Below are 24,783 nucleotides of genomic sequence, written 5' to 3' on the forward strand. Positions count from 1 at the left end.
TGGAAAGAAAGCCAGTGCCCTGAGAGGAGCAGAGAGAAAGCTGGCAGAGGCTCATGACAGAACTGAAGATGGGCTGGAAGAGATGCCTCCAAGGTTAAGTAAGCATGCTTACAGCTCTTTCCAAGGATTGGAGTCTGGCTCCCAACACCGATATTGAATAGCTCACAACCACCTGTAACTTCAGCTCTAGGAGATCTGATACCCTCTTCTAGTCTCTGTGAGCAACCACACAACGCACGCAAATGTGCGCGCACATGCTTTAGTAAGTGATAAAAGGAAAGCAAGAAAAAGATAAAAAGGTGAGGCTATTCAAGTAGACAGTAGTCAAATGACCCAGTAACCGTTTACTATTGCCAGTTCCAGTCCTTTACAATCTGAAGCCAATGAATACAGATTTTTTTAGAATGAGTTTGTGTGGGAAAAGTGGAAGAGAACTAATTATAACACTAAGATTCTGATAAGATTACTTTTAAGGCCCAGAAAACTATGGAACTGAAGGCACGAAGAATTTAAGAGCCAAAGGAGGCACACTCTAAATGCTGTCTCTGGATTCATAAACTCACAGCAGCTGAGATTATGTATGCAGAACCAAGTACGGCCAGGAGAGGGACTCATGAGGCTCCACTTCTAGCTAAGGAGGGTAAGTCATTTTCTTGAGACACCCTGTCAAATACCCCCTTCCCCAAACCTAAGTGCATACAGGCAGCATTAATTAGATATAATGCATTGGGGAAGAGGGGCGGACGGTAGGGAGACTGAGCTGACTCTAATCAAGACATGTTATATACATATATGGAACTGTTGAAGAATAAAAAGATTATTTGTTTCAGAAAAACAGGGGCTAAGATATTCTTTAGAAGGCTACTATAGTACTCCAAAGAATTAGTATGTATGTATGCTACATTGGTGAATAGAGAGAGTGAATGGTAGAAAGTACAGGTAGGATCAGGAAAAGATCAAAGGCACTCAACTGATTAAGAACTGCAAGACTGATAGTCAAACATTCACCACTGTGGTGTATAACCAAAATGAGTCTATTAACACTGGATTTGTAATGTACTTTAAAGTCTCTATAACCTAAACCATCAAGTCATTTAATGCTAATGTAAGATAGTTTTCCTAAGGATCTGAAGAGCCCAAGCACTGTCTCTGAAACTAAAAAGTAACCTGCTGTTGAATCTACCTATCTACAGACTGAACTTTGTAGAGAAATAAGCTCATCCAAAATCCATATATACCTTTCTCCAATATTAAAATGGGCTTCATTTACAATGTTTTAAAGATAAGTCAATGTGATCTGCTATGTGCTTGGCTCTGATCATGTACAACAACTACCTAAGCTGGGTACTGTTTGCTTTTCTACTCCTGCTCCCTTTTAAATAGGTGAACCAGCAGCTAATGGTAGTAGAGTCCCCAAAATTCAAAACCTAGACCCTAAACTCAAAAACTGAAAGATCCTTACAACTACTCAATTACTATGTTTTTTAAAGTCCTTACCTGTGCAGAATCTGGCCTGTTAGCAGGTGTGTATTACATGGGTACTCACTTTATGTACATTTTCTTTATGCACTTTTACACCTCAATACTAAGTTATACAATAAGAAGGTAAGCAAAACTAATTGAGCTTTCTAGTTTTAAGTCAAGACTTGTCAATATAACAAAATTACAAGCAGTTTTGGAAAACCAGAAGATCTGGCTTTCCTAACCCCAGGAGAACCAGCTGGACCTCCAGCAGCTGTCTCCTCCACTGCAGCTTGCTTCCAACAAACACTATGCTTCCAACTTCCTCAGCTCATGCTACCTGTCCAGTCTTAGACTCACCCAACACACAACCATGTTTGTCTGATGCTCATTTAGAATACAAGAACATTTAAATGCACACATATTTGAGTTATAACCAGATGTGGCCACAGCAAATGAATTAATCCTGAATCCTTCACCTGTAAAAAGAGAATAGTAGTACCTAAAAGAATTATAAAGATCAAACACCATGGGCTGGAGAGATGGCTCAGTAGTTATAAGCACTGACTGTTCTTCCAGAGGCCCTCAGTTCAATTCCCAGCAACTACATGGTGGCTCACTGTAGCCAACTGTAATGTGATCAGATGCCTTCTTCTGGTGTGTCTAAAGACAGTTATAGTGTAGTCATAAACATAAAATAAAACAAACAAACAGCACATCTATGAAACATTAAGCTCAGGACCTGTGAGTCAGCACTCAGGATAAATGCAGAATCTTCTGCCAGTGGCCACTCATTTCCAATATTATAGGCAATAGCATCATTATAGTACATTTGTTTGATTAAATATACTCCAGTACAATTAAAAAAACAAATCAGTAAATAAGTCTTCTAAACTCCTTTTCTATGACACTGCTGGAAAGATGTACACTGTATTTTGAAAGACATTTGTTTTAAATGTTCTTGTCTGTAACACATATTTCTGTTGGTTGGAGATTTCAATAGTCTTACCAGAGTAATGTAAGGGAACACCCATTGTGGATTTAAGATTTAATCATAAATATTCTCCAAATTAAAACTAACCAAAACTAGCTGTCAGGTAACTGTTCAAACTCAAATACCTGGATAATTTGTTCAGATAATTCTTTCTGCACAATATTCAACCAGTACAAACCCACAACTTAAAACTACTTTTCTCCGTCGATAAATAAGGCAAGTCCTCCTACAATGAAAGCCTGTGGAGGAGGCTAGGTACAGCGGCACATCCTTGTAATCCCTGCATGCAGGAGCTGAGGAAGAAGAACTGAGTTCAAAATCTGAGGTCACCCTGGACTACAGGTGACACCCTGCTGCGTGTGAAGAAAAATGGCTACACCAGGTTAGGAGTGGAGGAGCCTGCCTGCAATCCAAGCACTCGGGAGGCTGATATAGGAGGATCACTGTATTTTGCCAAAACAGCCTCATGTAAAGTTTTAGAGATCTGTGGTAGGATGTAAAAGTAATAAAATTACACAGTACCATAAAAGGCGAGACAAACATGGTTTTTTGGTGTAGGAGATTGTGGCCTGGTAATGGCACATGCAGGTCAGAACTTATCATCACACTCAGGATCTTAGCTGCTCTGTTCTAACTGTGACAACACTCACCAAGACAGGCAGGGACACAGACACACCTACTGTTCTGCCTCCAGAGCCTCACCCCAGTGCCTAGAAGTAATGGATGTGCAGCAAGTGTGCACTGAATAGAAAGTTTTAACATCCAGACTGTTGGGATGTTTTATAACATGTTACACCCTCCCTAAACGTAAGAAGTAACAGGTAACACAGAGCCTATCTTCCATGCCAATACAGTCAGAATTGCACATGAGTAAATTCTAATTACCTAATGTTTCTGAGATATCAAATAGGCACAAAACATTCCCACAGATGTAATTTAGCAACTCCTTAACCCTACTCCCCCATCCCACCCCAAAACAAAAATCCATAGCAGAATGTTGTTCTTGTTTTAGGGTTTGTTTTTAGATTTATTCATTTTATTTTGTGTGAGTGTCTTGCCTATATGTGTGTGCACTGCAAGCATGCTTGGTGCCTATAGAGGTCAGAAGAGGGCATCAAATGCTCCAGCACTGGTGTTGTAGATGACCATGGCCACCAAGTGAGTGCCAGAAATCAAATCTGGGCCTCTACAGGAACAAATAGTGTTCTTACCCACTGAGCAATCTCGGCAGCCCTTGTGCTATTTATTTACTGGGAGTGTAACTGTAACTGCATCCCTAAAGACCATGTTTCTCTCATTTTCTCTGGCACTTTTTTTTTTATAATCTTACCACTTACTTCCGCATCCTACCAACATAGTCTAAAACTTTGTATGTGGCTGCTGTGGCTAAACACTGTTGGTGTTCCTCCTATATCACCCTCCCAAGTACTCAGACTGTAGGAATGCACCTCCACCCCTATCTTGGTGTAGCCTTTATCTTCTCTGCATATAGCAAGGTGTCACTGTGTAGTCCAGGCTCATTTTGAACTTGTCTGTATGTGGTGCACAGACTTGAGCACTCTGGTGCGCTAAGTAAGTAGAGGCCAGAGTAGGACATACACTATCCTCCTCTACCATTCTCTACCTTCTTGCCTTGAGATGGTGTCTCTATTGAGACAAAAACTGGCAGTTTAGGCAAGACTGGATGGCCAGGGAACTCTCCAGATTTGCCTTTCTGGGCTCCTTAACTGCTGAGGTTAAAGGCAAGATAGTCTGAAACTCCTTAGCTAGTAAGAAACACATGAGGATAACCTTCAGCTACTGATTCCCAGGCCTCCACTTCCCTAGGTCCAGGATTACAAGCATGCACTTTATGCAGTACTAAGTGTAGAGCACTGGCCCTTGTGCATGCTAGACAAGCAAGCTCTGTACCAACTAAGAGATATACCCAGTCTGAAACTCTCTGGTTTTTACGTAATGAATTACAAGTTTTAAAACTGATCATTGTAATATAGAGCAACTGCACACTACAAACTATAAATCTAAAGAACATAGAGTTAAAACAAAATGTACTCAGTGTGGACATTAATCAGTCATTCTCGGTATCCTTCTAAATTCTAAAATTAGATTTCCTTATAAATTTAACATATATTCAGTCATCTGAAATTGTTTTAAAAGATGATGGTAGTAGCTTAAACTAATGAAAGCAGTACTCAGTGGTGGGGAGAAGAGACAAAGGAAGAACTAAAGTCAGGGTAACCTCAGCTATAGTCTACAGTTATTCTTGCTATTATAAGACCTCATCTCAAAACAATACTCAGAACAAAAACTCTTTTAACACTAGCCAATATCAAAACAGTAAAAACTCCTAAAATACCCAAGGAGAAAATGAATTTTTTAATTTCTGAGACATGATCTCTGTGTGCCCTGGCTATCCTGAACTAACTTTGTAGATCAGGCTGGCCTTAAACCCAAAAAGATGCATGCTTCTGCCTCCCTGCTGAAAATATCTTAGGAATTTATTCTATTTTTAAAAACATATAAGGCTTTAACAAATGGAAACATTTCCTATCCATAGAAAATATTACCTTTACTTTGACCTTTCTGTGTATGTCAATTTACTTCCTAGTGTTCTGTCAGCACAAACACACCTTGTCCTGACAGAGAACTAAAATTGCACGTGACAAAGTCTAATAAAACCTTCGTCCACTGTACCCCACAGCTAAGACTTAGTACAATACATTACAGATACACCAGCTCAAGCCCTATTTACAACACACCAATGGTGTGTTTTATGGTACAAAGTTTGGCACTGCTGACTTTATCTTGAACTGTATAGCCCATCATTCAGAATCCAATCATTCTATCCATCTTCAGGTTCTAAAACCAAACTCCTGACTCACTTCCTTCATACAGACCAAGCTTCTCTTCTCACTCATTATTAAGAATTTATCTGCTTAAGAAGAAATGGAAATAAAGCGCCTGGTTGGCCCATAAAGGAGCAACCTGAAGCCACTCTACTCTGCAATAAATAAATTAAGCAGTGCTCTAGGTCAAAGATAGCAAAGGGCCTATTTTTATTGCTGGCTTAAAAAGAAAATGCTATTCAGAAACAGCAAGTTGGACTAAGTTTGAAACTTGGTAAACTATCCTATCCTGTCTACCTCTTTCCACCAGATTAAATCCTGACAAACTTACAAGTTTATTTGTTTGGTTTTTTTTTTTTTTTTTTTTTTTGGAGGGGGGTTCCTTTCAAAGTTCAGAGTGGAAACAAAAAAATTCAAGTCAAGCATTTCATGAAAACCAATCTAAATAAAATTGTCTTTTAATTTTTATTTGACATTTGATAAAAACTCTGACTAACAAGTTAGCAGTGCTGTCCCTGCCACAGGCTGCTCAGTGGGGACTTTGGCAGTGACTGTGTCCCACAGCTAGGCACAGGAATGGACATCATAGGAATTTAAAGCTGTCTCCTGTCTTTCAGGAGACTAAATCACTAACATACCACAGCCAGATCAAGAAAGAGAATGACATTCCCAACGATTTCATCAAGTCTATTATTTTAAAAGACACCCCCAAAAAGGGTTTTTAAAGGTTTTCTTTCTTAAAGACATTTCTCTGAACAGCACTCTGATCTATTTTATTTATTCTAATTTATTTGTAACAACTGTACTGAGCTTATAATAGGTCTCTAAATAGAAAAGGGTTAAACAGCAGGTAAGTCAGAGACAGAACACGGCTTCTACGATAAGAAAGCAACTAACTGTAATTTCCCCCTCAAACCAACAAGAAACAGTAGATAAGTACCCATCACAGCTCTAAAAGCCACAAATTGCTTCAGGCTCTGTAACTATTGGTGAATAAGGCTGACAGTATCACCACAGCAAATAAGAGGAAGCATTAATTCTTCCTAAAACCTGAAATAAAAGTTCACTTTACAAGCTCCAAGCATGAAAAGCATCTATTAGGGAAAATGGCATCCTATCAATAAGTTATGAAGTATCTTACAGTACATTTAAAAGCTACAAAATGTGATGAGGACTATCAGCCAATTTACACGAATTAAAGCTTTAATGAATGGCAGCTAAAATGCTGAGCACATGAAGATACTTAAAAGCCGGTGCCTAAAATACATTCTGGTGGAAACTAGCGTGCAAACTGAGTAAAGTAGGTGGGAAACATCACTACAGCGAGTATCATATAAATGGTGGCAGACACAGTAAATTGAAAAGCTTAAGCCTCAAGTAAGTTTTTACTCTTGAAGCACATGACACAAATACTCAGTTAACTACCGAATTAAAACTTGTCTAATACTTAATCAGCAAACAATCCCTATCTATAAACACTGATGAAATGTTTTGTTCGTTACCTTAGCTATCTTCTACAGTTCTTAAGTTTCAAAAATGGTGAGCTGTTGAAAAAATAATCCACTGTGCCTCACTTGATAGACTCCTGAGCAACCTTACAGTAAGCAGCAATAGTTGAAAAAAGAAAAGTGCGAATCATGTTTATGTCCATCTCCATTGTAATTTCAGACAGCCACTAGAAAAAACACAACTGTTTTTCAGACACAAACATTTCACTACTACACAGCAGAACAAGAAAATAGCAGACACAACTGAGATTTGTACTGTTTCCTCCAAAGTGATACAACTTGAAAATCCAGAAGCCACGGGAACATCCTTCAGCCACTTTCTGTGGTTCAGCCAGTGAAAATGTTCCTCATAATTATTAATACCATTCATTCCCTTACAGAATTAAGCAATTACATGGCTAAGTCCAGAACCGTCCCCAAACTTCTGTTTTCCACTTCTGAGTTAACTGTTATCAGGTGCACTCGTAAACATCTGACTGCAAATTCAGATGCACAGCACATCAAACACAAGGCCTTTTCCTTTATTTACTCAATATCAACAGACGGTTCCTCCCAACCCTTGCCTGTGCATGTGCGCGCCTCCCTGCACTTTTTTCTTGTGTTTTGTCCATAATTTTTTTCAAATGCTTAAACCTTCATGAGGGGCAGGGAAGGAACGATGGTTAGTGAATAAAGACGCTTGTGACTCATGGACGCAAGCCTGACCAAAGCCACTGAACTGTCATCTGACTGCCACTGGTCACTGTCACCACACAGCACGTACCCCCATCAGAAACCCACAAGAAATAACTCCAAGAGTCATTAAGATTTTATTGTTGTTCCATATAAAGCAGAAAAGAGACTTTTTTTTTAAGGATACCAGTCTTCGTAGTTTTAATTACAGAATAAGTCATTCTTACTTAGTTTGGCATATATTCATAGCTTTCTCTTTTGCTGGCCTAAATGTGCCTAACTCGAGCTTTCTGGAGCTTTCTGTTTCCACTTTAAAGCGTTACTGTGAGAATCAAGTGACTTACCCCCACAGATTAATCGTCACTCATATTAAATGCTGATCACAATTACTAACAGCCCATAAATATGTATTTCTGGCTATGTGACTCCATTGTCTATTTTAAGCTTCTCTGAAATGATAATGCATTGGGTTTTCTGGAAGGACTTTCTCCTTCCATTCATGTATGTGGTAAGATAAACATCAAGCTCTCATGCTGACACCGCACTGGAATTCTACTCAGAAGTCTCTGCACTTAATCATCAATTCAGGGACCGTGGGTAAATACTACTGACTCTCAGCCACAGTTTTATGGCACCGAGTTGGATTTATGTCCTTCATCAAGATTCGGGCCAACTCACCAATATTTGCTGTGTTTATTCTTAGATACAGACTTTGGAGGAAGATTTTGTGTACATCAGAATTTCAAATGCACTCTTTGGCATAGCAGTTTCACTTTTAATAATCTGACATACAGTAGCAGGTGTACAGATACAAAACTGTAAATACAATTATATAAATTATATACTCATTGCTATAACAGTATCCTGGAAACAAGCCAAGCATCCCCATCCAAAAGGCAGTGATGATTGGCTGGGCATGCTGAGAACTACTCAGCCTTACAAGACTGGAGAACGGAAAGCACTGGCTCACATACAAGTTCTACACTTGTGCCAAAAACAGGAGGAGGCTGCAAAATTAGTGTCTGTGTTCTTTAACAGGGGTAGGAGAAACAAAGCACCCCATGTAAAACACTCATAGAGCTGGGCTTTAAGCATTTTTGGTTCCCTGGGAACAATAAATGTGACTTAGGGAAGGAAGAGCAACTGGTTAGCCCTGCATTTACCAACTCATTTATGGAGGGCCTAGCTTTATGTAAGATTGCATCCAAGAAAATAACCCTTCAACTCCCAGTTAAGCTCGAAAATATTTAACTACAGAGGTGTTTCTATGTGCCATAAGATCCCGATATCATAATTTATGTGTAAAAGCACACCTTCTAAATCACCTTGCCACAGCAAGCTATTGGAAACACTTCTCTTGTAATAACACTTTCCGAGTGTGTTGTCTTGAATTACAAGTACCAGAGCTCACACAGTGAAACAAAGTGACATTCTGTGTAATATAGCAACAAAGCCTTCCTTCCCAGAAAAGGAAGTCCCAGCAAAGGTAAATAACTTGTTTTATATTTTATAAGTAACAAATGTTGCATTGATTCTAGCTTTTGGACCCAGTCTTTTAGATCTTCCATCACTGTATGCTCAAAAAAGATACAAACTAAATTATTCCTACAGGAGGAATACTCTATTCCTTAAAGCAATCTATACTCAACCTAACAGGTAACTATCTGCCAAAAACAAAAAAAAACAAAAAACCAAAACACCAATGTCCTGTCAAGAATTCAGAAATTTCTGTCTATTCGCAAAGGTTATAATTAAGTATTCCAAATAGAAAACTACATAAAAATCACCACCTATTTAAGTTGTCTGAGGTACGCTTTGATCCACTCCCCCCAACCCCCAGGGAGCTTTTTCTCACTCATCACATTGTATTCTTGTCATTGAAAGAGCAAGCACTTTACGAACTTTTTTTAAATAAAAATGCTCGAAAGGGGGATTCTAATTATTCCTTAAGAATTTTAGCCTAATGTAATAATAATATAACACACTGTCAAGAAACACACTTCCAAGCACACGGGGAAATGGACAGGGAAGATGTTTTGTGCAGAATTCACCAGGCTCTTTTGGTTTGTACCCATCTTCCTGCCCATGTGTAGGGACTCTTTGTGCTACTTTTTAAAGTTGAAATTAAAGTGCTAAAAAACTTTCCTCCTCCTGTGGCCTCACATAAATAATTAAACCTCCAAATAAACCCTCGCTACTCTTGAGCCCAGTGGTTTGCTGTCTCTAAGCTTTAATCGCTGCTATTGCGCATACCGCAGCGGGTGACATCAGATCGAAACCGGAGGGTTTCGCCGGGTACCAACCACTCCTCCAGAGACAGCCCTGGCTACCCACCCTCGGGCTGCAGGTGACACCCCCGGGTCTCCGCAGGCAGACTGCGGATCTGAGAACCCTCACCCAGGGCGACTTTCCCAGACTCGGGACCTGTTGCACGTCGCTTCCCAGCGCGAGCCGGAGCCGGGCACCGGCAGCCGTGCACCTGCCCCGGCGGCAGGCGCACCCCCAGCCCGCCCTCTTGCCTTCCCTCCCCGCCCCGGTCGCCCCCGGCGGCCACCCGCGGGGAGGGCGGGGCGAGGCTCCCCCGCCGGCCCCCGCCGCCCAGCCAGCCGCCCCGCTGGCCGTGAGGTTCTCACCTTAGCGGCCGCGGCCCTGGCGGACATCTTGTCTCTCTCGGCGCCGCGCGAAGCTCCTCGAACCCGAAACTCCGCGCCGCCGGCCCGCCCGCTCCTCACGCCACCGTCCGCATAAACATCTCCCGGGGACGAGCCGGGCAGGGGCGGGAGGGGGGGAGGCCGGAAAGGCCCGGCCCACGGGGAGGGGATTCAAGTGGGACAAAAGTCCGGGAAGCGTCCGCCCCGCCCGGGCTTCTCCGCGGGGCACACCCGGCCGCCTGCTCGGCCTCCGCCGCCCTCGGCCCGCTCGCCGCTCCGCAGTCCCGGGGCCTCGGGCTGTCCCCTCCGCCCTCGGGCGTCTCCGCAAAAGCCTGCTTCCACACCTAACTTCCCCGGAACGCGCGGCCGCCGAGAGACGTGCCGTCGGCGGGCAGAAGCCGTCGCGGGCAACTCAGGCGTCCACGCAAAACCTGCCGGACCGGGCTACTGAGCATGCCCAGCCGGCAGGGGCGGGGCCTCGGCGGGGGGCGGGGCCAGGCCAGGTCCGACCCCCGCGCGGAAGGAAAAGCTCAGCTACCCAAGTAACTTGCTAGGCAGTTTCCGCCGCCGCGCGACCCATCCTGTTTGTTTTTATCAAAGATCCGGCAGAATTCTCCCCCCTTTTACCCCCTACCCGAAAACCCCCCAAACCCCTGTGTACCAAAGCTTTTTGACTCCTTACAGAGACTTGTCTACTCTCTTCTCAGCCAGCCACCCCAGATCAGCCCCACGCAGGAGTGTGACAAGAAAGGTCGGCCTGGCCAATACCAGACTGTGGTTTCTTTTAAAGTAACAATGGTCACAGCTGTCACCATGTGTCTGGGCATTGTTACCCCATTGGAAGAGAGATGTGGTTTTTGTTTAAAGCACTGCAGACGCGTTCGAGAAAGCTCAGAACAAACCGGTTGCCTTAAATAAACCAGGTACAGATCTGGACGCCGAGGGGGAACAAGCACCCAGAGATAATCCCAAGCTCCCTTCTCCCGCCTGGCTAGACAGGGATCTCAATAGAATATTTTGGGCTAGCAAGATTGCTGAAATTCTTGGCCCCTGAAGAGACAGATCAGGCTGCCTGTCTTTCTAAACCAGAAAAGGATGTGAATACATGCGGAATTCAACAAGTTCCAATAGGCCACTGTGCAAACTTAGGCCAACTGCCTTGCTGAACAGACAAAAAAAAAAAAAAAAAGAGTACATAGGAAACTACATCGAGCTTCATTCGTTTACATTCTGTATACTGCAAAGCTCCTCACAAATATTGGGGAATTTTAGTAACATTAAATAACATCCTTAAAATACCTAGTATAATGCTACGGTAACCACACAAGGAAGAGGGAGACATAAGCATAGGGTTTTAAACGATTGTTTTCTCTTGAAAATTCAACTACATGACCAAATTAAACTTAATTCTAGCTTGGAAATATCCATATGTGAAATGTAAACATCAATTAAGGTTTCAAAGTCAAGTATTTTGCAACTCTAAGCTAGCTGAACCAGAAAAGAGCATCACCCAAACCAAACCCTATTTCTTGGTATGCAGGAAAACGGTTAGAGTTGGGTTTTGTTTTGTTTTAGTTGCAATGCCTGTGATTGTTCCATAGGCAAAGTGTTCTGTGTTCTCTTAAAAGGGGTGATTAGATTGATCCTATGGGAAAACTGCATTATAAAAGACTTAGGTGTGCTGTGGTTGAGAAAGTCGTTGTTCCTGAAAGACATTCACACCAATGCACTAGCAGTTAATAAGGGGTGCACCCTGCAAAAGTGCCTAGAGGTAGGGTAGGTGTTTGATGCACTTACTTCCTCTCTTTTCTCATTGGTCAATCAGTTTATCAAGTCTTCATTACATAAACTAAGTATTAGATCACTGCAGCTTGTCCACATCTAATATACCTGATTGGTCTCATCTTTGCCATGGCTTAAAAAAACATGAAATCAAGGAAAAACATTTCACTTTCAGAATACTTTGCTTTGAAAGGTGTGTCAATTAAAGTTTTCCAAATAATGTAACCATTCTTAAAATCTCCAGTGGTGTTTTGAGTAACCAGACTAAATTATCTAAATTAAACTTTATGTTACACTAGGTAAGTTGAATAGATATTCTTAATATCTAAACCAAACTATATTTGTATATCTTCTCCAAAGAGCAAGGGAGGGGTCCCATCATTTATAGAAATGAAGGTGCAGGTGCCATAGTGAGACCTATTGATTTGTATCCTAACAAAAATAAATTTCAAAAACTGTTTTAAAGGAAAACACTTTTGGAAGGATCTATCTCCATCCCTAAAGTATATCTGAGTAGCAGGGGAGGTGCTTCTCCACAGTTTATGGGGAGGTGCTTCAATATGGAGTAGAGAGCATACAGCCTAATCTCAGAGACACACCCTTAACTTTAACAAGAGTCTATCTAGTGAACATTGAAAGTTCTCCAATTATATATAATACATATATTAAATATATCTCGAGACATTAATGATTCCAGACGGATGTGGCTATAATTCTCGTAGATTGAAATTTAAAAAGGAGAAACACAAATGAGTTAGAGACTGTCATTGAGAGTTACAAGAAAGTTCAACTGAAAATTTCCCTTTGTGTACAGATTTCTTTCTGACCTAATGCAAAGGAACAGGAAACTGAAAACCACAACAGTCAGAAGCACAACTTCCTGTGGGATTTCTGGTGTCTGCGGTCAGAACGAGAGGAACTGCATACAAAATCTTTAGAAATCTTAGAATTGCTAAGTAACGTGGCAGCCTTGATCCAGTGAGCTGTGTCTGCACTTACTCATTACATAAGTACCTTTATGTTTCCACTGTAAGAACTAAACAAAAACCAGCAACCTCTAGAAAAGCACGGTAATGTTGCATTTTGTAAGTGCTAGGCCTTATTCTTGAGAAGGAAAGAAGAAATGTTGTGCACCAGGAGGTGATCTTGATAACACAACAGAAGAGAGTATACTATAAACCGCTATTAACAGTTGAGTACCATCACTGATGGTTCTGACCAAGCCACGTCACTGCGGAGTCTGTGGGTGGGTAGCTTTAGGACTTTTATATGCCCATTGTCACAGAACAGAGCAAAGTGGGAAGACACTTTCTTTGACTTGTCAAGTTTCTAGAGTCCTTAAACAATATGGGTACAGTGGTGTGTGCCTTCAACTCCAGCAGAGGACAGAGACTGGAGCAGGCATATGTCAGTGAGTTTCAGGCCAGCTGGTGTGCATAGTGAGATCCAGGACAGCCTGAGCTACATAAAGAGGAGAGACCCACCTCAGTGTATATAATTAGTGGGAGAGCCCATTCTTCCCTTTCACCAAATAGGTCCTAGGTCATTAGGCTTGGCTCCTAGCTACTGAGCCATCTCGCCAGCCCTTATTTGTATCTTATTTTAAACTAAATAATATAAATTGTATACTTAAATGTTATTAAAAGAGCTGGAGAGATGGCTCAGGGGTTAAGAGCACTGACTGATCTTCCAGAGGTCCTGAGTTCAATTCCCAGCAACCACATGGTGGCTCACATCCATCTGTAATGAGGTCAGATGCTCTCTCCTCCTGGTGTGTCTGAAGACAGTGACAGTGTACTCATATATATTAAATAAATAAATAAATCTTTTAAAAAATTTAAACTTTCATATCATATATATTTATGTATGTTTCACTACAATAAAGACACAAAAATACTGTTAATGACAATGTGACTTGGTTTTTTTACCATGAGCAAATATTAATTGTATGTATTAGTAGGTTTCACTGTTACATTTCCATGAAAGCATAGACAGTGCTTGCGTCATATCTACCCTCCCAGCTCCTCCTTTATTCTTTCTTACCTTTGTCATTTCTCTTTTTTTCTTTCTCTGTTTAATAGTTCATATAAACACTAAAACCAAGTCTTTCTGAAATTCTCTTCAGGATAAAGAAGAACATTTCTAACCTGGACTATATGATACCACATCTCAAAACCCAAAATACCCCTCCCTTAGAGTCAACCTCCTTCCAACTGCAACAAGTGACTCTTTTTCTCTTGTCCTGAATGGTCCACAAACAAAACTGAGAAGTACAGCAACGCCATGGATACAGGACCTGAAGGTGACCTGGCTCAGATCTGAGCAGTGGGTTGCTTTTCTGGACAGTATTGGGTGTGCCTCTTCTGATCCCCAGATCCCCAGTGGTTTGCCTTTTCCCAGGCCAAACAACTTCTCTCCAGCTGGGAAAGGATGCTGAGGAATGGAAACTTTTCCCTCCCCAGAGTAACCCCTTTTCTTCTCCCCTCCCCCTGAGCTGTGAAGCCTACCCTATGCTCCTTTCAGCTGTGTCCCCATTACTCCATCCTCTCTCAGACCACAGAATTCCACCTTAGAATTCAATCTTCCTCCGCTATCTCCTACTTAAAACAGAGAAACAATATCATCGATCAATACCCACTGACTACCTTCAAAAGCTCACTGCAGTGCACATAGACAGGATCCTAGTGCATAGGAACACTGCACTTGGCTGGAGATAGCAGTGGGTGGGGCTTATGGTCTTGAATCTTAGTTCACATTTGGGGATCTGTATTTTGGAAATAAATGTCTTGGAGACAGAGGAAGTCACACACGGAACTCTTGGCCACTGCTGTACCATGTTTATCCCTCCACGCACTTCCTAGGAGAGGGTCTGGGCTATTTGCTAGCACACTTCAGGAAGTCTATGCTGTTCCTTTCCCAACTGCTTCCTTGCCGACTCTGGCAAGGATCCTAGCAAAGGACAAGGGCTACTGTGTGTGCTGACAAGTATATTTGCCAGCACAAGAGCCCCAGGCAGGCAGTGTCACTTCCTGTCTGATGGGGAGCTAGTGACAGGGTCCATCTTGGAGGTGAACCCTTGGCCAGCCTAGACTGAATAAGCAAGGAATCTAGTGATGGGGATTGTATCTTCCATATTTCCTCTTATTGGGAGCATACCCTACACAGGCATTTTAAATCATTTGAAGAGGGGATCCTAGCAAGCCAGCAGGCCGAGCACACACACAGGTAGGACCTGGTCTCTGTGAAGACCCATGCTTCTCTCAAGCCTGCCAGGCCAAGACTTGTTCTGTTCCTGTGTTTGGGATCTCCACTGGCTCTTTTCAACCTCCCTACGTCTGGATATGCTAGTCACTTCCAGCCAGCTCAAAGTCTGAATTGTATCAGTTCCTCAGGAGGAGAGTCTCTGAGGTTTACATGTATGAGCACTAAAATGTGTGCTAATATTTTTAACGTTTAAAATCTCTCTGTAGAATGACATTGGTTAGCAGATAAAGTATGACAAATCACGATAGCAACCATTGAAGGGAAACAACAGCCACCACCAAGTTTAGGCTATAATTGAAGGCTTTCCTGGCACTATTTCTTATGTTGGGAACAGGATCTGATTAATATTTTGCATCAAGATCCAGATACAGGGGAAGATTGTTCCACCTTTCCCTATAGATACTGTTCAATTGGTAGCAAGCCTCCCCAGAGCTGCCCACAAGCCGTTCCTCTGTGTTAAGGCATGCCCAAATTGTCTGCATCTTTGCTCCTCCTTAATTTCACAAGTAATATACAGTTTTAAAATCCACTCATTCCAGTAACTCATAAATACTATCATTTAAACCTAAGTAGAAAGTTTGTCTCCAGATTGCTTTGACTGTGCCTGTCTGTCTGTCTGTCTGTCTGTCTCTCTCTCTCTCTCTCTCTCTCTCTCTCTCTCTCTCTTTCATTACCTCATGGTTGTGTCTCAAGATGTAATCTCTCAGCTACTGCTCAGATGCTTAATTGCCTACTGCCATGTCCCCAAATGACAGTCACGACTCATTCTCTGAAACTCTAAGTCCCCAATAAATTTCTATAAGTCTTCTTAGTCTATTCGCCATAAAAGAAAAGTAACTAAGATGCATCACCAGATCAGACAGACGACATTATCAAAAAGTAGGAGGGCAAAGCAAAGTATGCATTCATATTCATATTTTCTCATTCTCTCTGTCTCTCTAGATCTCAATCGTTGTGGGCGTGGGGGTGTCATATGTAGCCCAGATAGGTTGGCCTTGGACTTCTTATGTAGTGGGGGAAAGACCTAGACCTTCTGAACTCCTACCTCTACCTTTCAAGGTTGGGGATCACAGGCCGGGGCCACCGTACTTTGCTTAGCACATTCCTTATTCTGTTCAAAACTCACTTCCCTGAGGCTCAACCTTATGAGAGAACTACCATGACAGGGCCTCCCACACCAGCGGGTATGAGACTAAGCCATCTGCATTTCCCTGGTTCTAAGTATGTCATCTAAAGACAGCAGGGAGAATCCAAATCAATGGATCAGCGGGGGAAAAGAAGCTTCTCGGAGTCTCCAGAAAGGCCCATATACTAAAGGCCTGTCAGCTTGTAGTGCTGCCAAGCAGGTATGAAGGACTGAGTGGCAGAGTTTAGTCAGGGGGTGTGCCCTGGAAGGGAATATCGAGTTTTGATGCCTCCATGCCCTCTTCCATCCTTGCCAAAAACAAAGTTGGAAAGAAAATCTAATATCCTTAGTGACCTAGTCATGCAGGGAAGATGTTTTCAGTGACTACAGCACATTCTAAGAAAAACAGCCTGGAATGAAAGTCACTCAGTGATATGATGTTAACAACAAGAGCACCTCTATGTTGAAACCACTGTATAATTGTGTGCATTCATATACACTTCGTATATTCATCAATAATGTATGCATTGGCATATAAGGCTATATTAACACATTACCATTATTAACATACACCATTTTTTTTTTGAAACAGGTTCTCACTCTGTAGCTAAGACTGGCTTCAAATTGACTGTGTAGCCTAGAATGGCCTGGAATACATGGTAACCTTCCTGCTTCAACCTCACAAGTATTGGCATTACAGATGTGAACCACGAGTCTCTACTCACACAGCAATTTATAATGTTAGCATTGTTACAGGATATAATTTTCATAAAAGTCATTACAAATACAAACCAATTTCAAAGTAGTAATGCTAATGTATGTGTTTTTGTATAGGCTAATAGTGACAATGTTATATCTGTTATAAAAGGGATACATATTAGTGCATGTTAACATTGTTCAGAACTGATATTGTAACTAAGAACAGGAAAAAAGTATAAAATAAAAAAAGTTAAATAAGCCGGGTGGGGGTGGCACGTGCAAGCACTCAGGAGGCAGAGGCAGGCACATCTCTGTGAGTTTGAGGCTAGCCTGGTCTACTAAGCCAGTTCTGGGACAGCCAAGGCTACACAAAGGAATCCTACCTTGAAAAACCAGATAACACCAACAACAACAAAAAATCCCACAAAACACAAACAACAAAAAACATTAAATGAACATTTTGTAAATGTAATTCAACCACTGACCACTGAATTTTTTACTGGAGCCCTTCTAAAATGGCTCTGACCACTGAAAGGGGCCTAGAGTTCACAACAGCTCACCAGAGATGAGGAAGACATTTAGCAGACATCCAGGAACAGTTGGTTTAGAAGTTAGAAGTCTAGGTCAAAGAATATGCAAGGCCCAGAAAGCAGGAAAGAACGTTTTCAAGTAACAGTGGGTCAAAGGATACAGAAACCAGGAAGCTGCTCCGGAGGACCAAAGAGGATACAATCAGATGGGAAGAAAGAAAGGGAGGAAGGAGGGGGGAGGGGCAGAGGATGGAATGAAAGGAAACAGTAAACACCAGACATCTAAATCCCATAAATTCATTATGACAAATAAAAGAGAGAGGGAAAGGTCCTGTATGGAAACATGACTCACTGAATGGTCCTGTGCACACAGAGACCCTAGTTTGTCACTCTACAGCAATGAGACATTTTGTGCCTGAGTTTTATTTTGGCTCACCATGAAACTGTACGTGGGGAGGGACTGTCCGTCCTGGAATGCCAGCTAAGAAGGGTAAACTTGTGACTTCAAAACATCATCCTGGATCTTTAGACACAAGGACGGAAGAACCTCTCCCACACGCCCAGAATGCCTCAAAGGCAAATTTTTATGCTTCCCAAGAGACAACTGGAAACACCCTGTCTATAAGTAATTCCTGCTTCCCTCAAAAATGTAATCCGAGTGGCCTCTAGCCTAGAAGGCTGTCTTGTATCGACAGCAATGTAGGTGACAGAGGAGCAGGTTAAGGACTCGAAAGAAGCAAATAAATGTGGAAGGTTCTTTGGAAAGAGGATGTTTCCCAAGCAAATCAATGGGAAAAACAAATGAAAAGAAAGGGCCTGGGAGGGAGCTGAGTTAGTAGAGCATTTACCTAGCTGGAAACCTGGGCTTTATCTCCAGTATTGTATCACCACATACCTATAATTCCAGAGTTCTGGGAGGGAGGTGCAAGCAGGAAGATCAGACCTTCAAGGCCGTCCCTGGGTACAAAATGAACTAGAGGGAAATATGGGCTGCATAAGATCCTTTGGATGAAAGAATGGGAGAGGTGGAAGAGGTGAGAGGGAGGAACAGCGAGAGAGAGAGAGAGAGAGAGAGAGAGAGAGAGAGAGAGAGAGAGAGGAAAGCGAGGAGGATGTTATGCAAGCTCCTCTTCAAACCTATCTGCTTCTACAAGACATTTTAAAGATGGCTTAGGATGAACAATCGTAGACCAGGTTGGATGATGCCAAACATAATGGTGGTTTCACAGCTTCCTGTCCAGGAAGGGGCCCCTTCTGGAGAAATATGCATGTAAACATATAAAGCTGAAATGGCAGGATGTTTGGAGTTCACTTTAAAAATAGTTTAGCAAAGAGGAAACTGCAAAACTAGGAGCGAACTTGCAACCGTTACTGAGTCCAGGTGATGCACGTAAGGGCGTCCATGAGCCTGTTTTTTTCTGCTCTAGGGTATGTTGGATAACTGATGACACGCATCTGGCTTCTTTTGATCATGAAAGGTAACAGGAGCGTTATAAACAGAAATACGTCTGTCTGGAAGGCTAGACCGTAAAGGACTGTCACAGGTTCTTCCCGCCCTGCCTGGACTGGATGTGCCATGGGGTTGTCTTTTCTTCCAGCCTTTGAACTTGGGTATGATGTAGCCTGCTTTGATGAAGAAGCGAATGTGACAGGCAGAGGCTTGAACAGGACCTGATCACTGGGGGCTTGCTTGTCTGCCATGCTGGGAACCCTGAGCCTACCACAGGATCCTGCTAGAGAGATCACATAGAAAAGGAATGAGATGCCCCGGCTAGTAATCTGCCAAACTCTCGAAATTCAAGTAACTGAATGCAATACTGTCAAGTTCCAGCCAAGCTTCAAAGTGCCTACATCTGTATAGGGGTGCCGGGATAATCTAACCGAGGAGCGCTCAGCTGCTCCAGGACAGTTCGCCAGCCTCGTTTCTGCTTCTGTTTTTAAAGATGCTGAGTGTTTACGTGTTTTGTTACACCACGGCAACTGACTGGCACATATACTAAACTACATACACATGTATGCACAGCATTCAAGATACTAGCTTCTTAGCATGTACTTGAGGTACTGTGCATGTATTCTGCGAGGGTGTCTAAGGGAAACTCCACGACATTGGAAAACAGTATAAAAGGAAATTTCCCTACAAACAAGGGAAAGCCTAAGAAAGCCGACTGCTTTGTGGACATGGCAGGTGTTACTGAATATAGCACCTTGGTTATTCTAACTTGTTGAAAAAGACAGGTAGGTCAGACATAAGGATGCTCTGGCTCTTGCTCTAGTAACCAGACACTAGGGAAACTGTCTTTGTGGTTGCTCGAGGTTGGCCTTGCCTTTCCTCCCTGACAGGATTCTGTACCCCAAGTATCCAGTGCATGAAGAGCACCCTCCCTGAGGCTTTACCACCTTCACTGCTCTAAGGCATGAGCTAGCACATACTCAGCAGACACTTTCCAACAGAGCACATTTCCCTCTGCATGCATGCATGCGTACATACACGCATGCACTCAAACCAAGTATAAAGATTCACTAGAAAGGAGTGCAACACACCCAAAGAGCGAAAATCACCAGTGTGTGCATGTTTGCTGTGCTCAAAGCCTACGTCACTAAGAGAAAATGCTAAAAGAGTTACTATAAAAAGCTCAAGGATAAACCCTGTGGCAATGGTGGCGCACACCTTCAATCCCAAAACTCTGGAGGCAGAGGCTGGTGGAGCTCTGAGTTCAAAGCCAACCTTGTCTACAGAGCAAGTTCCAGGTCAACCAGAGCTACACCGAGAAACCATGTCTTAAAAAAACAAACAAACAAACAAAAAAAAAAACCAAAAGCTGATTGAGTAACTTCAAAACTCTCCTCATACAGCCAGCCTTTACTGTGCCCGTTCTGTCTCATTAGAAGAACACTGTATTCAAAAAACATAAAATCCAAAGTGGTTAAAATGTTTTTCTATAATAATAGCAACTTGTTGGGAAAATATTCTCAAGTTAGTTTGATACTTTAATTTTTTGTGAATATGGCTATTTTCCGTGCATGAGATTACTGTTTACAGGACTGTCATCCATGTCTAATGCTAATTTACCCAAATCTTTTATATTTCCAGGAGGACCAAATAATTTTCATATCGTAAAAAAGAATCAAACGAACATATGAGGATATTTTATACTATTTTAGATCAACACACAAATGTTCAGTAAATGTCATAAACGCCTTTCCGAACAACAGGTTTACAAACTTAATGACTATATTGATAGAGTGGACTTCAGAAAACAGTCATTAGTGGCAGCTTCATTATATATGAAACCAGATTGGAGCTTTCTGGTGCAAGAGAAACCAGGACACCCCAAGGCTCCTTCTTCTGGGGGGAACAGTTTTTGTTTCCGGGCTCCTGAGGCACTGAGGAAAGTTGTCAGACCCATTGTTCTCCTGCCCCTAAGACAATGTTCTCTGCGTAACAAAGTGTGGATACACATGGAGAAGGTATCAGTTGAACTGGGATGGAAATAAGCCGAAGAGAGTCTTTGGGGAATACAGTGCTCCCCATCTGCAGAGCAGGGGTGATGAGAGGGATTGCAGGGCAAAGGGGGAGAGGGAGCCCTATAAAAGCCAGGAGTTTAGTAGCTACAACACCCAGAGCATCCCTGAGCAGTGAATGCCGAAGCCTGTTCACCCCTGTCTGACACTTTGGGGCCAGGGTGGGCGTGGTTATTTCTTAAGGTTATTTGTAAACCTCACCAGTTTTGCAAAGATGCATATTATAAAACTGTGGGTTTTGTTGCCAAGAAAGGGTCTAATTTTAAATATGATTCATGTGCTTCATAATGGAGAACAAACTACAAGAAAAAGTTTTATGAAAGCTGGGGAAATTTAAACACACACACACACACACACACACACACACACACACACGCAAGCTGAGCTGAAGTTGGTGCGCAAGAATATGTTTTTTGAAAGGGTGTGGCTTCCTGGCTCTAGATTGTTTGGAAACATTCTAACAAAGCCAAATTCACTTCTCCGATATCCTGAACGCACTGGGAGTGGCTTCCCAAAATAGCGTAACATAAGCTATTCCTATATGTAGACTCGACTTCAGGCAACAGAGAGATGTGGTAAACACCCAAGACTTCCAACCCAGATTCTCCAGTCCCTTGCAGAGAAGGTCCCCACAGCTAGCGGGACCTGAAAATGTCGTGACCCTCTGGACACTTCTCATTCACCCTCATTCCTTTCTCCCTCTGCTCCGCAGGCCTCTCTGCACTTTCAGTTATGTGCCAGAAATATTTTAAAATCTGTCTAAGCGTCCTCTCATCTACTTCATCCTCTCCTCCTCCCGTTCCCACCTCTGACACTGAAACGCTGCGTTCCCACTAGACAAGGACAGGTGTGAACTGCGTGAAATCCAGCATCCCTTAGGTCAGTGCGCCATATGTCTGAGTTACCTGGCTCCTCCCAATACACGTCCATCCGCAAGTTAGGGCGGGGTCAGAGGTGGATCTAGAGCTGGGATGACTTGGTTATCCTTGTTGTTAAGTGGGTCATGGTTACAGCCACTTTTCAGAGCCAACTCAGGAAGGTACAGTAAGAAGCAAAAAGGAAACATGGCTGGGCTATCATGAGTATTCCTCAAGTCCCGCATGTGTTGTAACTTAGGCACCCAGGTGACAGTTTGAAGATGACTAAGCCATCAGGGTGGAATCCTCGTAAATAAAATTATGGACCTCACCACAGGCATGAACTCATTTGCCTTCTATCTCCTCTGTCCAGTTAGGACAGGAATTCTTCCCTCCAGAGGACCCAGACACAAGGTGTCACAGTGGAGGCAGCTCATACCAGTCACTGAAATGTGCTGGGCACCTTGATCTTGGGTTTCTCAGAGGACAGAACTGTGAGACAAAAATTTCTGTTGTTTATAAACCACTTGCCTTGTGGCGTTTTGTTACAGTAACACAAGTGAAGGAACATGCTACTGCTTCACCAAAAGAGGAACACGTGAAATCATGCTATTTTCTGTTATCTACCTTTCCATTACACATATGTAATTAAATAAGTAAATCAAAAAAACAGAACTGGTGATCAGAGGCAAGTAACTGTCATTAGAACTAGTTAAATGATATGTGAAAGTAATTTTTAAAAATATGATTCCCTGATACAGCACCTTATTTTAAATCTTTTTTTAAAAAAAATGTCACAGATTATTTAAACTCTGCTGGCCTTGTATTTATATAAATGTTAAGACCTTTAAGAGGAAAACAAACACAAGCCTAATGAAAGAGATACTGTCTATTTTTAATAACATCAAGGAAAATATTATTCTCTTTGCTTTTGCTTCCTGCATGGTAGTACATGACTCTGTTTTCTTTGCCTCATACACCTTTCTGAGCTGCATGCTCAGATATGTTTGCTTTTCTCATTTCTGTGTGAAGTGGAGCGGACCATGGTCACATAGAACATTCCCTTTGATAGGAAACTCTACCGCTCTCAAGGCCACTGATCTACCTGTGTCTCTCTGATGTGATAAAATCAAGTTCCCAAAAAAGCAGAGCATGGAACTCCTTTAATTTCCTTATTAGCCTGCATGTTTGCAAGCTTGAGAATTTTGTTCCAGGCCTCAGAACACAGTCTGCTCACTTTGAAACCATGGGCTTCTCACTGGTTAGCATCTCTCTGCTGGTTTATAAAACTTTTTTGTAGACTACAGCGTGTTGCAGAGAAACCACAGGAAGTTTCACACCTCCTACTCCCAGCCTCCCCCAGAGTTAACATCTCAAGTAATTCTACAACAACATCAAAGCCAAGATAAAGTTGGGTGAGGTGATGCTTGTCTCTAATCTGAGCACTGGGGCAAAGGCAGGAGGATCAGGAGTTCAAGGCCAGCCTGGGCTAAATAAACTAAATTCAAAGTAGTAAAAATAAAAACGCCAACCACAAAGCCCCGAGAAACTGACATTGATACACTCCAAATACAATATACAGATTTATCTATCATTCATGTCTCTCTCTCTCTCTCTCTCTCTCTGTGTGTGTGTGTGTGTGTGTGTGTGTGTGTGGTGTGTACTCTCGAAACTTTATCACATGTCACAGTGGTAGCAACCACTACCATTGCCAGCCATTAAGACACTCAACACAACCACCGTCAGCAGCAGACTCTCTTGTGTTGCCTCTTATGGCCTTACCCATCAATTTACCCCATTCTAACCCCTGGGAACTACTAATCTGTTCTCTTGGTGTGTAATTATGGTAACTCATGAATGTTATGTAAATGAAATCACATAGTATGTCACCCTGCAGAATTGGCCTTTTTTCTTTGCTCAGCATAGTTTCTTTGAGGTTTGAACAAGTAGTTGCATGCATTGGTGGCTTCTTCCTCCTAATCCAAGCCGAGTTCCATGATACGGGTGTATCACAGTTGGTTTAACTATTTGCTCATAGAAAGATGTTTGAACTGTTTTGAAAGTCCTGTTATTATGAATAACACCAATGAATGTGCTCATTAAATCCATCAGAAAAAAAAATTTTTTTTTTCTCATTTACACAGAATGAATGCTCAGAAATACCAATCCTGAGGTGTCTGGCCAATCCACTGCTAGTTCTGAAAGGAACTGTCAAATTGTTTTCTGGACTCTCTAGAAACTTCATGGTCCTACTAGCAAGGCAGAGGTGACCCACTTTCCTTTTATATGTGATGGCTAATCTTGGTTGTCTACTTGACATGCTTAGGAAGAGGAAACCTCCCTGGAGAATTGCCACCATCATATTGGCACATGGGCGTGTCTTTGGGAACCTTCCCTGATGGTTGATAGAGAGGAACCCCTCCTTCTTTGGGTATGCCTACACACAGCAGGGCCTGGGCTGTATAATAAAGGTGGGTGAGCCTGCTCCTGGGCACACACAGTAAGAAATACTCCCCTGCCCTCTCTGCTTCAGTTCCTTCCTCCAAGGTCTGTCCTGAGTGCCTGCCCTTTCCCTTGATGACTGACTGTAACATGTAAGCCAAATGCTTTCCTCTCTCCAGTTGCTTTTGGTCAGAGTCTTATCACAGCCACAGAAAGCAAACCGGAACTGCACCCTTGTGAGCATCTGGAGATACCACTGTTCTTCCATCTTCTGGTGGGTTAACATAGTGATACCTGGAGTTTACTCTGCACATCTTTGATGTGTTCACGGTCCACCTGTATATCCCTCCAGTGGCACCTCAGTGTCTCTTGTTTATCTTCTAATTGGGATTCTTTATTTGGAATCACTGAGACTTGCTTATATAGTCT

General features: G+C 42.4%; 1 protein-coding gene across 8 annotated transcripts in view; it reads right to left on the reverse strand.

Moving 5' to 3' along the window:
* The window catches only part of TJP1 (tight junction protein 1), a gene marked incomplete at both ends in the record, with an annotated part of 220,554 nt that overhangs the window by 61,931 nt on the left and 133,840 nt on the right, over positions 1-24,783 (reverse strand). For 7 of the 8 annotated variants that reach the window (XM_080914830.1, XM_080914829.1, XM_080914836.1 and 4 more), the window contains one exon: positions 10,115-10,557. The exons of the other annotated variant lie outside the window; for it this stretch is intronic. In XM_080914830.1, coding sequence (XP_080770956.1) covers positions 10,115-10,141 — 27 coding nt within the window. Of the gene's footprint in view, positions 1-10,114; positions 10,558-24,783 lie in introns of those variants that run through there. 8 annotated transcript variants of the gene reach the window in all.

Source organism: Micromys minutus (genome assembly GCF_963924665.1).
Source record: "Micromys minutus genome assembly, chromosome: 3".
Taxonomy (NCBI): Eukaryota; Metazoa; Chordata; class Mammalia; order Rodentia; family Muridae; genus Micromys; species Micromys minutus.